At 55.1% G+C, this 16,876-nt stretch overlaps 2 protein-coding genes across 5 annotated transcripts in view; one reads left to right on the top strand and one right to left on the bottom strand.

Moving 5' to 3' along the window:
* Positions 1-9,259, top strand: part of ZNRF1 (zinc and ring finger 1, E3 ubiquitin protein ligase) — a 127,956-nt gene extending 118,697 nt beyond the window's left edge. For 2 of the 3 annotated variants that reach the window (XM_011946027.1, XM_011946026.1), the window contains 3 exons: positions 3,317-3,422; positions 5,019-5,108; positions 6,274-9,259. In XM_011946027.1, coding sequence (XP_011801417.1) covers positions 3,317-3,422; positions 5,019-5,076 — 164 coding nt within the window. In that variant the 3' untranslated portion in view covers positions 5,077-5,108; positions 6,274-9,259. The remainder of the gene's footprint in view (positions 1-3,316; positions 3,423-5,018; positions 5,109-6,273) is intronic. The other variant, XM_011946028.1, reaches the window with a different exon arrangement.
* Positions 9,260-10,388: 1,129 nt separating this feature from the next.
* Positions 10,389-15,298, bottom strand: LDHD (lactate dehydrogenase D). Of its 2 annotated transcripts, none has more exons than XM_011946024.1 (11): positions 15,163-15,298; positions 14,065-14,177; positions 13,721-13,862; positions 13,350-13,491; positions 13,047-13,206; positions 12,502-12,770; positions 12,278-12,406; positions 12,071-12,198; positions 11,350-11,440; positions 11,126-11,237; positions 10,389-11,045 (listed from the first exon to the last, which is right to left on the bottom strand). In XM_011946024.1, exons 1-11 carry the CDS (start codon positions 15,232-15,234, stop codon positions 10,880-10,882), a joined length of 1,524 nt encoding a protein of 507 aa, XP_011801414.1. In that variant the 5' UTR covers positions 15,235-15,298; the 3' UTR covers positions 10,389-10,879. The 2 variants fall into 2 exon arrangements, with proteins under 2 accessions (XP_011801414.1, XP_011801415.1); XM_011946025.1 differs by having other exon boundaries at positions 12,502-12,701.
* Between the last annotated feature and the right edge of the window lie 1,578 nt (positions 15,299-16,876).

Genomic DNA, 16,876 nt, shown 5'->3' with positions numbered 1-16,876 from the left:
CCTGTAATCCCAGCACTTTGGGAGGCCGAGGCGGGTGGATCACGAGGTCAGGAGATTGAGACCATCCTGGCTAACATGGTGAAACCCCGTCTCTACCAAAAATACAAATAATTAGCCGGGCGTGGTGGCGGGTGTCTGCAATACCAGCTACTTGGGAGGCTGAGGCAGGAGAATGGCGTAAACCCGGGAGGCAGAGCTTGCAGTGAGCCGAGATTGCGCCACTGCGTTCCAGCCTGGGTGACAGAATAAGACTCCGTCTCAAAAAAATAAAAATAGAAAAAAATGAAGTAGTGCACATTCGAACACTACAGAAGTACATAAAAGGATTTTTCTCCAGGTCCTCCTTTCCTCTGCCACTATGAAAGTGTGTGCATCCTTCCAGACTTTGATCTGTGCCTACACACGCATTTGAATATGTATGGTAGCTAGTGCTTTCAAGCAGGGGGATCACGCCCATGTGTTCATCCACTACTTGCCATGTTTGGAGTCTGAGGGGACAGACACTCCAACAGCAGACTCTGTGCCATCTCCCTTCTCAGTTTGTGTTGCCCTTTCAGGTGGGCCCTCGGGCTAGCCAGATGTTCCGGACAGAAAATGACCACAAGTTGTCCTGGTGGCCAGGAAGTGAGTGACTTCTCTCGCAACTCATGTGCCTGGGGACTTAAGGATCGAATCAGTTCCATTTTATGCTTTTTCCTTGGGGTTCCTAGTAGGGGGCTTTGAGGAGTGGAAGCCATAACCTTCTGGGCCTTGAAGAATCTTCATTTTATAGGCCCCAGGTGTTTGCCTTTCCACCGAAATAATAAGAGAACACAAAGAAACGGCAATGGGAAGGCCTCTCAAGCAGAGGGTCCCAGTCCCAGCCCCACCATCCGCGAACTCTCTCATGAGGTGTGTGACTTCCTTGGGCTTCCAGATCCTCATTCACAAAACGAGAATAACACCGGGTGACCTGCCCATCTTGGAAGATGGTGAGGCTCAAAGGAAAACATGCACACGTGTTTGTCGTTGGCAGTGTTCGGGACAGTTAAGCGCCTTTAGTGATGGAGAAGGGATCCTGCCACAAGCTCTGCCTTCTCCACAGCCGAGACACTGCTCTCCTGGTATTTCCCCTGTGGCGTGGAGAACTTCTGGGTCGCCTTTTGTTCACGTCGCCTCTTTCACCTGCCCTTCAAAGACTCATGTCAGCCTGGGTTTGTCTTCTGCCTTCTTTGGATTTTGGTCTGAACTTTCTCCCCAGACTGCCTCTTTATCCCACATCCATGCCTGGCACCCATGTCTCTGTTCCAAACCTTAGCTCTAGGCTTCAGCAGCCTCCTGGAGGTCTCCATCAACTGGCCAGGCCTCCTCCCACCCAACTCAGAATCCATCCCTTCCTTCTCATGCTTTCCTTCTGGGCACCCTCCCTTAGTGCAGGCACCTGCTGCGTGCCCCGCTGCCCCCATCGGCACACGCAGGGCTGCTGCACACTCCTTGTTGTCGGCCCCAGGCACCACAGCAGAACACAAGGCTGTTCCCTGTGCCCAGAATCTCCCGTCACCACCCCAGCTTCATCCATCCTCAACTTCCTCCAAAGCCTTCCCGGAACAGCCTGACGAGGTCTCTTTCTCCACACCTTCGACCCTGGGCCTGCGCGCCAGAAGATGTCCTGGAGGTCCTCATGCTGTGCCTTTTGGTTTCCTGGTTCAGCATCCCTACTACCGTGAGCTGCTTGAATCCCAAGATCACGGCTATTCACTGTCGCCGGCACGCAGAATGTCACAGGACTTAATAAAAACCACTGGGTTCCCACAGGTGCAAGTAGCTTCCTTCCATTTCTTCTTTTTGGGATGGTGAGCAGGGTCATTTTTGTTTCTTTCTTTTTAAACATCGAGATGAAATTCACCATAAAATTAACCATTTTTATATGTGCAATTTAATAGCATTTAGGACATTCACAAGCCCCATCTTTATCTGGTTCCAAACACTTCATTGCCCCAAAAGAAAACCTCTGATGTGATTCCACTTATATGAGGTAGCTAAAATAGTCAAACTCAGAGAAGCAGAGAGTAGAAAACTAGTGGCGGCCAGGGGCTGGGCGGGGGGAAGGGGAGTGGTGGATTAATGGGTGTAACATTTTAGTTATGCACGATGAGTAAGTTCTAGACATCTCCCGCACAACATAGTGCCTACAGCTGACAATACTGTATTGTACACTTGAAGATTTATTAAGAAGATACAGCATATGTTAGTCTTACCACAAAAAAGTTTTTAAAAGGAGAAAAATGGGTCGGGCGTGGTGGCTCATGCCTTAATCCCAGCACTTTGGGAGGCCAAGGTGGGAAGATCACAAGGTCAGGAGTTCAAGACCAGCCTGGCCAACATGGTGAAAGCCATCTCTACTAAAAATACAAAAATTAGCCAGACGTAGTAGTGGCCGCCTGTAATCCCAGCTACTTGGGAGGCTGAGACAGGAGAATCACTTGAACCCAGGAGGCGGGGATAATGCCACTACACTCCAGCCTGGGCGACAGAGCGAGCCTCCACCTCAAATAAAAGGGTGGAGGAAAGAAAACCCCTTGCCCATTAAGCAGTCACTCCTCGTTTCCCCCTGTCCCCAATCCCAATCTCCTTTCTCTCTCTATGGCTGTATCTATTCTGGACATTTCATATGAATGGATTCATACAATAGGTGGTTTCTTTTACTTTGTGTAATATTCTTGATGTTTATCCATGCTGCAGCATGTGGCAGTTCTTCCTTTTCTTGACTGAGTAATATTCCGTTGTACAGCTACATCATCTTTTGTTGATCCGTTGCACAGCTGGTAGACACTGGGTGGTTTCCGCCTTTGGGCTGTTGGGAACAACGCTGCTGTGAACCTCCATGCACAAGGATTTCCTTGGGGGCCAGTTTCTTCCTCTCATTCTTGCCTCCTACCACTCTCCCCGTTACCGTATTTTTCCAAACCAGACATCAGCGCGCCAGCCACGTGTGTGTTTAGGGAAAGCATCTGTGGAGGGAGACAGCTTGCCTCACGTTGCCCCTGCTTCGTGTCTACCCTTCTCCAATCCTTTTTTGTCCACTGTCACCTAGGCTTTTGGTTAATCGCGTGTTGGGATGAATCCCATGTTGTCTTTGGGTAATTAACGTGATGTCCACGCATTATCTATCTCCATGGTGAGAGTCAAGGTCCCTCTTGGGGTTCTGTGTCCCCTGCAGAGCCGAGCACAGCTTGGGGCAGCTTAGCACTTCCCCAGTTCCTAGGCTCTCGCCTGCCCCGTGCCACCTGTCCACTGGTGACTAACCCTCTTGCACTCTCCCCTGTCCCCCTTGCAGATGATGTGCTGACTAAAGATGCGGGTGAGTGTGTGATCTGCCTGGAGGAGCTGCTGCAGGGGGACACGATAGCCAGGCTGCCCTGCCTGTGCATCTATCACAAAAGGTAGGAGGGGTTGGCAGGGTAGCTCAGTGCACCCCACCTCCCAGAGGGGCAGACCCCCAACTCCAGCCATTTTGTCTCCTTTGGTTATGGGATGATCTCTCCCCCAGCCTCTGGCTCCGCGTGGGTAAGGGCAGAGGCCGTCAGACAGGTGTCCACTGTGCCGGCGGGAAGGTGCGAACATCCCAAGCGCAGGGCAGAGCTGAGTTGCCAGAGGTGTGCTCTGGTTTGAGGGCTCAGGTGGTGGGAGCTGATGGGGAGACCTGTAGAGCCTCACAGGTTGGAGGAGCTTAGGATCCCACCGGGAAGGTTGGTTCTCCGTCTGTCTCCCTGCCTCTTCTTCCTGTACGGGCCCTCTGCTCCACGGAGGGAGAACATAAATCTGTGCAAGGAAGGCCAGGTGGAGGGTGTGCCCACTGCCTTGCACTGTGGCCTACTCCCTAGAGGGCCAGGAGGCAGGAAGAGCCATTTCCTGTGGGGCCACAGCACTGGGAGCATTTGTAAGTAGCAGGACCCAGATTCACCCTCAGGCTCCACTGTGAGCCTGGTCCTTGTTTCCAGCCAGAAGGAAGGCATCCTCTTGCCCAAGAGAGGAGGATACTGTGCTGCCTGTGGCCAGCACCTGCTGAATCCTCGAGCCCAGAGCTGCTTCCTGACACTCAGGCCTTTCAAAGCCTGACTCTCAGGGCCACTGCTGCACAGGATGACAACCAGGCACGACACGTGGCATGGCTGGTGCAGAGGAGGCTCAAGGCTGGCCTGGTAGAGATTCTTGGTCTAGCTCCCAGCACGGAGCCTTGCTTGTGTCCCAGGGAGGCACTAACCAGAACCAGAAAAGGAAATCTTTGACTCTCAGGGAGAATTATGCAAATTATCTGTCTGGTTCCTGTCTTTGAAAATGCCCAGATGTTGGTTTACAAATCAGGAAGCTGTCTTGGGGCAATCTCTGTTCCCTCTTTGATGCAGAGGGCCTTTCTCTGTAAACACGAGACCAGGGCTTCACGTCTGACTCCCCTCCTGCCTCTTGCAGTAAGGACTAGATGCTGCGATCAGCTGATCACGGCTGAGCAGGGTAGAGCTTGGGGCTCTCCTAAGAGGTCACCCACTGGGAGGGAGCCTCACAGCTGTTCTTTTGACCCAGGAAGGAGGTCTTTCAGGACCCTGGTGCCCAGAGCCATGGCCCTTCTGCCGTGCCATTGTTCCCATATCCCCGCCCTTGGAGTCTTGGAGACAGCTGACTAGCTGCCCTGTGGGTCCGCCGCTCTCACCTCACTGGTGACTGCTGCCATCCTCCTGGGTCCTGTGCACAGAAAGCTTTGGTCCTTCTCAAGTCCCCTCTGCCCCTTCCTACAGCACCACATCCCCCTGAGCCAGCACCCACCACCGCTGCCTCTGGCTGGGCCAAGACTAATCTTGGTGTTCTCCCTTCTTCCTGCTTCAGAAAGTAGCCATATCTGGGGACATGATTGTGTTTCTCTGGGGTCCTTTCAGAAGAGACTTAGGAAGCTCCTGCTCAGGAATCTGGCCCTTTGAAAGAGCCCCTTCAAAGCAGCCTGGGCAGCAGGTAATGTGGTTTCCCTTGCGGCCCCCTCCCCCCAGCTGCATAGACTCGTGGTTTGAAGTGAACAGATCTTGTCCGGAACACCCTGCGGACTGACCTGCGGGCTTGCTTGCTGACTCCTCTCAAAGGTGAGCCCGCGTTTGGGGTGCTCCGGGCTCAAGGCTTGGGGTCAGGTCACTTTGGGGGCATGCAGTTTAGGCAGCAGGGCTGCCCTTATGCCACTGAGAAGAAAGCAGGAGCAGAGGGAAGGAGAACCTTATCAATTAGTCATCTGGAAATGATTTTCCCTGGGAAGGACAAGAGATACAAATCAACATGGGCAGTTATGAACAGGCTCAGAAGAGTTAGGTTCAGTTGGGGAAGAGACCAGTACATTTACATTCCTAAAGAAAGTTCAGGAATATCCCCTGGGAATGTGCACGGGCAGGAAAAGGAGCCTGGGCGCTGGGTTTGTGCCTGGCTCGGTCTCATCCTTGCTCACCTCTGAGTCTCTGCCTCTTCTCTGGTAACGGGGATAATCTCACTCCCTGTTGCCATAAGGACATTGCACTTACTAAACAGCCAGCCATGGGCAGCAGTGCATTGTTCCCTGCAAAGTGCTCGTCAGCGATCATTTGACCACTGCTTCTTCCCATGCCGCTTCCAGATGAATCTGAGGCCTCCAGGCCAGACTCGATCTCGATCCCTCCATCCCACAGCACTGGGTGCTGACTCCACACATCCCTCTGGCTCACCGCTGGGTCTGGCCTCCCCATTTCTTCCCCAGGGGTACCCCGCTTGCTGCCAGCCATCCACCCCTGACCGCCATCTCACCTGTCCCTTCCAAGTTCTGGGCTGGCATTTTCCTTTTTCTGGCAAACAAGTAGACAAAATCCCCATAAAAACCGAAAGCCCAACTCCATCTCACAGCCAGAGGTTTTGGGGCCTCTCTTCTTCCCCCTCCCTTTCTCTCTCTCTTGTTTTTGTTTTCTTTTGTTAGGTTTATTTTATTTATTCCAAGTAAACTCTCCCAGAACAGCTGATGATGTCAGACAAATCAGGGACATTTGCTTTTTTTACCTTCACCTCAAAAACTGATGACAAGGGGAGAAGAGCAAGCCAGGGGGAGAGCGAGGCAGGGGAGTGGAACCTGCCCAGGTGCATGGCTGCAAATTCCCCCTGTGCTGTTTGGCTTCTGGGGTCCTGTGTAGATGCCCCAGCCCCGCCTGCCCTCTCGGGATGCAGCTGCCCTGGGATGCAGCAAGCCAGCCCTCAGCCCGACGGAGCACGACTTATTTATTACGGTCCACACAGGGACAGAGAGCCCCTGCTCCAGGGAGGAGGCTCACCGGACCCTGGGGCAGAGCTGAGCTTGGGACACCAGCGGGAACAGGGCACCCCTTCTGCACTGACTTCGAGATCATGGTTCTCCCTTCCTCCCTGAGGACACCAAACTGGATGAGAGCAAGTTTGAGAGAAGAATGAATCAACTGCTATCCTTCCCCTCACCCCTCAGCCCAGGAGGGAAAGGGCATTTTCTTTTTCATCTTTGAAAGGCATTGTGGGTCTGTCTTTAAAGTGTTTACAAAAAAAAAAAATTATATAAAAAAAAGTCTAGTGTCGACTGGTGTTTTCCCTCGTGATGTTTACAGCTTGCTGTTTGCTGCCCAGCCATAACCCACTCAGTGACAGACGAACACAGCCCAGCCCTCGCCGCCAGCCTTCTGACGGTGGGCGAGCACACAGTCTCTTCCCCTGTCCCAACTGGCCCTCTCCACCACCAACTTATCTACTTTGGGTTTGGTTTTTTTTCTTCTATTTTTCTGGCTTGGTTTTTCGCTCTTTTCTCCCCTTGAGACCCTAATATCTTGACTTCATTGCCAAAAAACAGCCCATCGAGAACTTTCTTCCCACCGATCCCATCTCTTTTCCCTTCTTTCCTCCTGGTTCTGGTCAGTTCAGAGGATTTAACAATCACAAGTGTCCTGCAAAAAATGCCTGAACATTATTCTTAGGCCCTTGTGGATTTTTTTTTCCAGAAAACTTAAACAACAAAAGACTTACTAAGAAATATGTACAGCTACCCCTGTTTTCAGGCGCTATGTTTGAGAACATTTTAGCCATTGATGTTCACACGTGGCATCAGCCCATGCAAGATAGGTTTCTGTATTTATATATTAAAATACAAAAAAAACTTATAAAATGTTTAAAAAAATGTTCAAAGCTTGGGAGAAAAGCTTTCTTCATTAGTCAAGGTGTTTTGATATGGTATTAAAATGTCTAATAAAAGAGATATACTGTGTGATTTTATTTTAATGAGGTGTTGTTATACAATCAAGAAATGGGGGCAAGGGCCTGCCCCCAATCCCTCACCTACCTCCTTAGCATTCCTTCAGGCTGCTGCTCGGGGCTCCAGGTGTGTGAATTGGTCCTCAGACAGGCCTGGGTGGAGGGAGAGTGTCAAGTCAGGCGTGCCTCCTACAAGCTTCGTAACCTCTTAAGCATCATGGAACCAGTCAGCCCTCCTCTGTGGAGTCATTGTGCCGGACCTCTGAAAAGATCTGCAGGGGCCAAGATGTTGCAGCCACTGGAGGCTGCAAGGATGTGGGTTCTTCCAGGTGTGGGCCCAGCCCCCCTCCTTCCAGCCTCTGCTCCCTATCCCACGTTCCACTCGCCCTGCGTGTTGTTCAGTTTGCATCTCAGTGCTGACTCATGGGCATGCTTCATTGAGGCCCAGGAAGAGGCCCTGGTTTGGGGCTGTGCCAGTTCAGAGCCCTTGAACCAGAACCAACTGCTCAGGCTCACAAAAGTTGGCAAAATGCAGGCTGGGCAGGCAGCTCGGGGCAGGGAGCAGCAGTGCAGGCCTGGCCTGTGTCCCCATGCCCAGCGGGCTCCCGGAGCAGCGTTCCAGAGCCTCCTGCAGAGCCAGCGAAGGAAAGCTGTGGAGGGAGACAACTCCACCGCCTCTCTGCTCTGACCCTTCTCAGGCCCACCTGATGTCTGGACCACCCCCCTGCTGCCACAGCCCCTGGCTCCGCAGTCACCCTCCATCAGATGCTTCCAGAGGCACCTGCTGTGTACAAGGGCATTCACAACAGGCCAGTGGGCAAACGTGAGCCAGGGCCAGCGGAGAAACACTAAAGAAGACTCAGTGGTTCAGAGCCTGGGCCTCAGCACGGGACCCATCTGGGGTGAAGACCTTGGGGCTGTTGTGAGTCGACGGCAGGAACGTGGGCTCTAGACTGTGCATTCAGGCTCTCCTACTTGGCAGAATGATCTTGGGGAAACGACTTCATGTGAACTTCAGATTTTTCACATGTGAAGTGGGGACAAAACCATGCAGCTCAGAGGTCCATGTGGGGGCCGGGGGAGCTGCCCTGCAGGTCCTGACACATGCACAGCAGGCTCCCCATAGCTTTGTCACCACAAAGGGCACTGTTCTATTCACAGCACCTCCTGCTTCTGCCTGGCAACTGTGTCTCCCTGTGCTATATTTAATTCCACCAGCAAAGCTGGCAAGGCAGGGCCCGGCCCTGAAGGAGATCTCCTTGCCTGAGCCCTGGATCTGGAAACGGAGGCTTCGTGTGCCCACCTTGGCGGCTTAAGCCTGCTGCTTTGGCAGTGCCATGGGTGAGCCGAGCAGCTGTGAGTTGGGTGGGGCAGGGCCGTAGCCCACGCCGGGTGCTATTCCAGGCTCCAGGGGCTGGTGCTCATCCCCACCCCCAGCGACTTCAGTCCTACCTGGCACGCTGCAGCCCTCTGCCGGCTGCGGGGGCCTCTGAGTTCAGACCCAGGTTGCCTGCTTTTGGTGTGGGGGTGGGATTGGGGGGCTGTCTGAGCTTCCCAGGTGGAGCTCATGTTTGTGATCATCTGTCCAGACAGCTCTCCAGAATCCTGTGTTGCCCCTGTTCTGCCTTTCTGGGATGGGAAAGAACGTGAGGGAGCCGGCGAGCAGGTTCTACCCACTCTGCTAAGGGCCTAGCACACTTTGATGAGGTTCCTAGATATGAGCTCCTCACAAAGACCAACCATTCTTCTTAACAGCCATTTAAAGGTACTGAAGTTCATGGGAAAATGTCCTTATTCTTAGGAGATAGATGCTGAATTATATAGGTGAATGTCTTCAAGAAATGTGTAGTTTAATTCCAAATGGTTCCCCCCAAAATACACAAAGCAAAGAAGGCCAAAATGTTCATTGTTGAATCTGCAGTGGCTGGTATTTCAGCGAACAGTGTACTTGTTCTTTCAACTTTTCTGTATGTTTGGAATTTTTCTTAATAAAAGATTGTGGGAAATGGTCTTTTGCTGAGCACCTCGTAGTTACCAGGCGCTGGAGGGCGCATCAAAGAAGAGTCCTATCCAGCTGCTGCAGGATTCCCACCTGGAAGAGTGGGTGGGTGGCTGGCTGGCTGGAAGGGGAGGAGCGAGAGGGCTGTCTCGGTGATGAGCACATGTGTGCTGGGGTGGTTTGGGGAGAGGGCTGGGATTTGTCACCAATCAGCCCTTGGCACGGTCTCTGCTCCCCACCAGGGCAGCACGGGACAGAAACGTCACACACAGAGTGGCCTCCAGGCTCAGGTCGGTGTCACCGCTGTCGGCGGGAGCCCAGTGTTAGCATGGAGCGGGGGGGTTCCAAGAACTGAAGTTGGACTGAGGTGTCTCAGTGCAGCTGCTTCTGCCTAAGGCCTAGCAGCCTGCCTGAGCACTGAACAGCTGATGGGAGGAGGAGAGGGGCGGAGGCCAGGGAGGGCATGGGGTGTGGCATGCCCCTTTCCAAAAGGGACGGAAGACTAGAGAGGCAAGGAAGATGAGACAGCACTACAGTTTCCTGGGATCTGCGGGGGTGGAGGACTTCGCTTGGCTGCTGGGCTGCCAGGCCTTCCCTGACCCTAGGAGGAGGTTTGCCCAGGGCTGAGAGCTGCAGGCCTGAGCCGCAGCTGCCTGGAGCAGAGGCCGCGTGGTATCTGAGCTTCATGATGTCGGGCACCCTCCTGTGGGCTTAGGGGGAACAACTGCCAACATCTCAAGACTGAGGCTCTGGCTCAAGACAGGCAGGGACTCGGGTGGACAGACCTTGAGGGCAAAACAGCTGGTGGTACGATACATCACCCCATGAAGAGGCGGGTGCACAAATAGTTACATCTCTGTTTCTAAAGACGTGGCAGCTGCTGAGGAACACATTCAGTGTGTTCGGAGGCCTGGTTCAGGCCCAGTTGGGGAGTCCATCCTAAGTGACATATGCCATGGGCAGGTCCTCAAGCCTGAGGCCGAGTAGCTGGGACAGGGACCTGGATTCCTTTCCGAACCCTGAGCACCGCCCCCTCCTCAGGCTATAACAAGTCAGAGGACAGCCCCAAAACAAAGGGGTCACTGGCCAAAGGACAGAGAACCCGGAGTGGGCGGGGAGGAAGTGCTGCCTGCTGGCTTCCAGGTGGGTTTCAGGTTGATTCCAGATTTACTGGGGGAGGCTCCAAGGAGAAGACCTACCAGCATGGCACGGGAGCTCACGTCCCATACCAGGAAAGGAGTGCTTGTCACCAGGTGAAGGGGAAGGGTCCTGGGACCCCAGCCGTGGGAGGCCTCAGGGGAGGGGTGTCATCAGAGTCTTGAGTGGACCCAGATGGTCTCTTCCAGCCAGGACAGGATGCGTAGGAGCAGAGAGGAAGCAGCTTTGCTGGGAACCACCCAGGGTCGTTTACTGAACCAAAGGCTCCTGGAGCCAGCCAGAAGGACAGGGAGTAACACGGTGCTCAGGCTTCTCTCTCGGCCCTCTGACCTTGGGCCCAGATACAGTGGGCTTGCTGGCAGCAAGACGGCGTCAGCTACTGTCTATTCCCTTGCAGGGGCCGTGGCATGAAGAAAAGTTCCAGAACAGGGGCTCCGTAGTCTGGGAACTTGTGGGCTAAGTGCTCAGAGCCCCTCACAGCACTTTGCCCGGGTTCATGAGGCCTTGAGGGTCTAGCACAGCCTTGAGCTGCCGCATGGTCTCCATGCCCACGGCGCCCACCTCCTCCCGCAGCAGCTGCCGCTTGCCCAGTCCGATGCCATGCTCCCCCGTGCACGTTCCGTGGAGGGCCAGTGCCCGCCTGGTGGCAGGAAGGAGACATCCTCATGGGGCCCCCTTCCCTCTGCCCTCAGCTATTCCCCTCCCTGACTTGGCTCCTACCTGCCCAGCTGTTCTGCAAAAGCCTTGACCCTATGCAGTTCCTCAGCGTCATCAGGGTTGACCAGCAGGATGCAGTGGAAGTTGCCGTCACCTACATGCCCGACAATGCTCCCTGGAGGCCCAGAGGACAGAACTGTTTGCCCTCCCTCTTGCCTCCTGCTGCCCCAGGCTCTGGTCAGCCCCGACACCTCCCCACCTCTCCCCAGCAGCAGGGTGGGCAGAACCTGTGAGTCCTGAGGCGTTCAGATCCTCCTTGGTCTGCACCAGGATCTCCGGCAGCCGGGAGATGGGCACACACACGTCCGTGGAGTAACCCTGGTCAGAGGGAGGCCTGTGAGTTACCCCTGCCTGCCTGGGGGTACGAGGTCACCGTGGTCAAGGCTGAGAATGGGTCTGGGGGCACTGGGCTTCAGCTCTTGGCCTCACACAAGGAAATAATCCTGCTCTGCCCTAGGCCTCAGCCCTCACCTCCCCCCAACAACACAGGAGACAAATGGCCCAGGTGTGCTTGCGACACCTCCCGGTAGAGGCTGTTCCCACTCCCCTGTGGCTCCCACCCCCAAGCTCCAGGCTGCTAAGCCTTTGCACAGCTGCCTGGAGCCCAGATTCCCCTTCCGCAGGTTAGGCTAACATCCCCCTCTCTATCATCTCTTCCTCCAGGAAGCCTTCCTTCCGTTCACAACTCCCGAGAGCACTGCACCGTTCCCATGACCTGGCTCACAGGAAGAGCTTTTGAGGGCTTAGCAGACAACTGTGCTTTCCCTGTAGACGGTATCTGAACAGCTGGGTGGGGCGACCTGCAGCCCCCGGTTCTAGCACCTGCTCAGCCAGGCCCAGCCCCCTGGTTGAGGCTCGGACTGTTGCTCTGTGCAGTAGAGTGGTGGGTTGAGGAAAGGGTTTGCGGGCTGAGCTGTGGGCCCCATCTGCACCCCAGTCCCAGCTCACCTTGCAGCCTGGCCGCATGGCCAGGGCTGCGTACCAGGCATTGTGCCGTGCTGTCCAAAGCTGGCTACGCTCCTCGGCCGCCTTGGCCCAGGAGAAGTCAGAGGCTCCGTTCTGCTGGACTATCTCCTCTGCAGTTGGGGGAGGGAGGCTGACACCGGGCCGCCGCTGAGGCAGCCCACCCTGCTGCCCCACTCCAACCCAGCATACGTGTGCGTTGCAGCTGCTCCTCCAGTGCCTGCTGGGAGCCATGGAACTCCAGGAAGAGTGTGGGTGCCACTGAGCAATTCAGCTTGCTGTACCTGTTGCAGGCATCCATCATGACTTCATCCAGGAACTCTGGATCCAGGGAGAGGGCAGGCCAGGTAAGGCCTGGCCTTTCCAGTGGGCCTCTTCTAGGGAGCCCACCCTGACTGCCCCTGTCCTCAGCTCACCAATGCGGGCTACGGGCACTGCAGCCTGGAGGATGTGTACAGTGCTGTCCACAGCAGCCTGGACACTGGGGAATGCACACGTGGCGGCCACTATGGCCTCAGGGGCAGGGTGCAGGCGCAGGGTGGTGGCTGTGATGAGGCCCAGCGTCCCCTCAGAGCCCACGAACAGCCCAGTGAGGTTGTAGCCGGCTGCACTCTTCCTAGGTCCCAGCGACACACAAGGTGAGTACCAGCCTGTGTGATGAGGGATTTCTGGCCAGAAGCCCAAGCTGGAACCCAGGACACGGACCCCAGGCACTGAGGTCTGGGCTGGCCTCCCTCGGGCCCCAATTCCCTGGCGCAGTTCTTTCTGCTCCACAAAGCAAATCGGCCTCACGCAGGGAGAGTAAACCCTGTTCCCATCCACTCTGGCCCAGGTGACAGGTCTTCAGAGCCTGGGGAAGCCTAGCCTGCCAAACCAGGAGGCTGGCAGGAGGTGCCTCTCACAGCGCACAGGGGAGCCCCCCAGCAGTGTGCAGGGCCAGGGCCCCGCAGAGGGCACTCACCGGAAACGCCGGCCTTGGCCCGCCGTGTGCAGCAGCCGCCCGTCGGGCAGCACCACCTCCAGGTTGAGCACGTTGTCCCGCATGGTGCCGTAGCGGACCGCGTTGGTGCCCGACGCCCCGGTGGCCGCCATGCCACAGAGAGAGGCGTCCGCACCTGGGTCTGGAGGGCGGCGTACAGGAGAAGGCAGCCTCAGGGACGGGAGGTCCTTTCCCTTGGGCTGGGGGAGGAAGGTCCCCTGAGCCCCAGACACAACCGTGCTCCAAGGTGCCCTCAGGGCCCCAGGAAAGGTTCGCGAGTCCTACCCACGGGAAACCAGAGGCCGCTATCCCGCAGGTGGACGTTGAGAGCTTTGCGGGTGACGCCCGGCTCCACCACCACAGAGAAGTCCTCCAGGTTCAGCTCCAGGATTCGGTCCATATGCGTCAGGTTGATGCAGACGCCGCCCTGGTGGGAGCGGGTGCTGAGACCACTGCATACCCGGGTCTCTGACCTGGCCACGTCCCCGGGTCACAGCCCGCGGCTGTCCCCCCGGCAGCCAGACCAGACCCCCTGAGGCAGGCAGCCCGCGGGCGGGAGCAGACCCAAGGAGCTGTGTGCGGCAGGGGAGGCAGCCACAGGTGTACCAAGGTGTGTTGGGACCAGCCCCGGGGTGGGCAGGGGAGCCACACTGTACCTGCACAGCGCAGACGCCACCCTCAAGCCCGGTGCCGGTGCCGAACGGGATAATGGGCACACCTTGGCGGTAGCACAGGGCTGCCAGCCGGCTGACCTGCTCCACGTTCTGGGGCCACACCACAGCATCGGGAGGTTCGCACCTAGAACCAGACCCTCAGTGATTTAGGGGGGCGTGGTACCCTCTGGTCCCGAGGTGTTGCAGGGCCTGAGGCTACAGCGAAGGAGGGGCAGAGAACATGCCAGAGCACCCCAAAACAGGTGAGTGAGGAGGCAATCCAGGACCCTCGCTCTCAGCTGGGGTTGAATCCAGAAGATGGGAGGGGTCTGCGAGCCCTCCCATACCTGTGCACTGACTCATCGCGCCCGTGCTGCTCTCGGACCACCGTGGCAGTGGACACATGGGAGCCGCCCACCACGGCCTTCAGAGCCTCTACGAAGTCCCTGCAGAGCTCGCCCTGCAGGGAGAAACACACTGCCAGGGTCCCCCGAAAGACACCTGGGGCCACAGCCCTGCCCCAGTGTCAGCGTGGAGGGCTGGGGGCTGGAGGGAGCTTCCCCTGCGACACCCGGCTGACAACATCCTTGCCAGGTAGGCCCTCTTTAAACAAACCCACTCTCCAGAAATGCCTCTTTTCCAAACAGAGCCATTGGGGTCAAAGTTTCCCCTCAGAAAAAAAACGCCACCAGAATTTTTTTAATGTTTTCTTTTTTAATAAAAACAGGGTCTTACTATGTTGCCCGGGATGGTTTCAAACTCCTGGGCTCAAGCGATCCACCTGCCTCGGCTTCCCAAAGCGCTGGGGTTACAGGCATGAGCCAAGGTGCCCGGCCATCCAAATACAAAACCAGAATTCACTCTCCAAAAAGGCTATCAGCGGTGTTCCTTCGATAGCCAGCCCAGCCTGAGCAAACTGAGAAAGTCCCTCACTTCCTCCTTTCTCCAGGGCCAACCAAGCACCACCCCTGCCACAGGGGACTCAGAGCTTGATAAGGGATTGACAGGGAGGAAAAGCTTCCACTGCCCCCTCCCCACTCTACCCTGGCTGGGGCTTCTGGAGCCCTTCGTGGGGGGCTGGGGAGGGGAGCAGTTTCTTCCCATTTTACAGATGAGAAATAGAGGCCAAATTAAGGACAGAGCCTGGCCTGGAACCTAGGTCCTTTCCTCCAGGGCCTTCTTCCACAGGTGTGTTTTATTCCAGAGCCACCCAGGGGCATCCATTTGACTCCCCCAGCCCCACTCGTGGTAGCAGTGGGGACTCAGCTGATCTCTACACTCACTCTACACCCACACTTGCCACAGGGCGAGCCCAGTGCCCTTTTGCCCAAGGTCAGGTCACTTGGTGCTGGGGCGTCACAGAGCCCAGGAAACTTGGGATCAGAACACCCTGCTCCCCGCTCCCCACCTCATCCCTCCAGGGGACTTCTCTTCTCGCCCGGTACCTTTGCCTTCTGGGAGCAGTAGCCCCTCCAGGGGAACAGCCCCCAGGTTGCAACCCGGAGCAGTCGGGCCATAGCCAGGCACCTGCCAGAGGGTGTGAGCGCTGGGTGGCAGGGTGACCAGTCAGCTACTGTGGCAGCAGCTGCGGCTGCTGTCAGCCCATTGGCTAGGCCGGGGGTGGGGCCTGCTTAAGGTAGCATGGGCTTTAAGGTGGCCCTTGCAGATCTTGCAGACATTTTCGTGGGCGCCAGGGATGATGTTTCCAAAGGAGAAGTGAGGTTCACTGGACGTTTTGGGAAACTGTAGGGCAAAAATAAAATTCTAAGCCTCCCAACCGACTGAATGGATCTTCTTCTCAGCCAAGGGCATTCCAAAGTAAACCTGAAAAATTAATTCAGGCTGTTATGGGAAGGGGTTTTGGACATGCCTCATTATCCCCCTCCTCCGTTCAGAATTCAGACACAACTGACTAGCATTAACATTAAAACAGAGATCTTAAGGCATTCTGATCTTAAGACACAAAACACTCTTTGTAGCAATAACATACCGAATTCCAACCTGACTCTAGCATCACCTGACAGATAGCAGGCCCTGAAAGAAATTGATGTATTTTACCCCCAAAATATATTCCTTTGATATTTTTAAAAATAGCTCCAAAAAGCTGTCTTTTGTGGGGAAAATCTAGAATCTGTAGAGAATTCCCTCCCCCTGCCAAGAATTTTTTTTTTTTTTTTTTTGACAGAGTCTCACTCTGTCGCCCAGGCTGGAGTGCAGTGACGTGCTGCAACCTCCACCCCCTGGGTTCAAGCAATTCTCCTGCCTCAGCCTCCCAAGTAGCTGGGATTACAGGTGCCTGCCACTGTGCCCAGAAAATTTTTGTATTTTTAGTAGAGACAGGGTTTCACCATCTTGGCCAGGCTGGTCTTGAACTCCTGACCTCGTGATCCACCTGCCTTGGCCTCCCAAAGTGCTGGGATTACAGACATGAACCACTGAGCACCCAGCCTCTTTCCAGGTTTTATCCTGATCTGAGGGAGATTTAACTAAGAGTCTGGCACCTTTTAAGGCCTTAGACATTTACCATCTATATAATAAGAACCTTGGGCCGGGCACAGTGGCTCACATCTGTAATGCCAGCACTTTCAGAGACCAAAGTGGGAGGATCATGAGGTCAAGAGATAGAGACCATCTTGGCCAACATGGTGAAACCCAATCTCTACTAAAAATACAAAAATTAGCTGGGCATGGTGGTACACGCCTGTAGTCCCAGCTACTTGGGAGGCTGAGGCAGGGGAATCGCTTGAACCCAGGAGGGAGAGGTTGCAGTGAGCCGAGATCGTGCCACAGCACTCCAGCCTGGTGACAGAGTGACACTCCGCCTCAAAAAAAAAAAGAATCTTGGTCTCCACAACTCCTTATCTTAACTCAGATGCTTCTTTCTATTGATTCCAGGTTGTCTTTTTAAAAAATTTTAATTTAAAATATTTTTTTTGTTGTATACCAAGATTCCAAGTCTTTGGATAATAATTCTTTCAACCAATTGAAAATCAGAAAAAAAAAAATTTTTTTTTTGAGACAGAGTCTCACTCTGTTGCTCAGGCAGTGGTATGATCTCAGCTCACTACAACCTCCATCTCCTGGGTTCAAGCTGTTCTCCTGCCTCAGCCTCCCAAGTAGCTGGGATTACAGGTGTGCCACCATGCCCAGCTAATTTTT

This window comes from Colobus angolensis, unplaced genomic scaffold (assembly GCF_000951035.1).
Source record: "Colobus angolensis palliatus isolate OR3802 unplaced genomic scaffold, Cang.pa_1.0 Scaffold248, whole genome shotgun sequence".
Lineage (NCBI taxonomy): Eukaryota > Metazoa > Chordata > Mammalia > Primates > Cercopithecidae > Colobus > Colobus angolensis.
Note: the sequence above shows the minus strand (reverse complement) of the source record. Positions and strands in the feature narration are given on the sequence as shown.

Excerpts from the sequence above, each read along its gene's own strand:
- LDHD (XM_011946024.1), bottom strand. The coding sequence starts at position 15,234 with ATGGCCCGACTGCTCCGGGTTGCAACCTGGGGGCTGTTCCCCTGGAGG. Across the intron at positions 13,207-13,349 it reads CGGCCTCTGGTTTCCCGTGG|ACCCAGGTGCGGACGCCTCT; the intron begins GTAGGACTCGCG and ends GCCGCCCTCCAG. Across the intron at positions 11,238-11,349 it reads GAACGCCTCAGGACTCACAG|GGAGCATTGTCGGGCATGTA; the intron begins GTTCTGCCCACC and ends CTGGGCCTCCAG.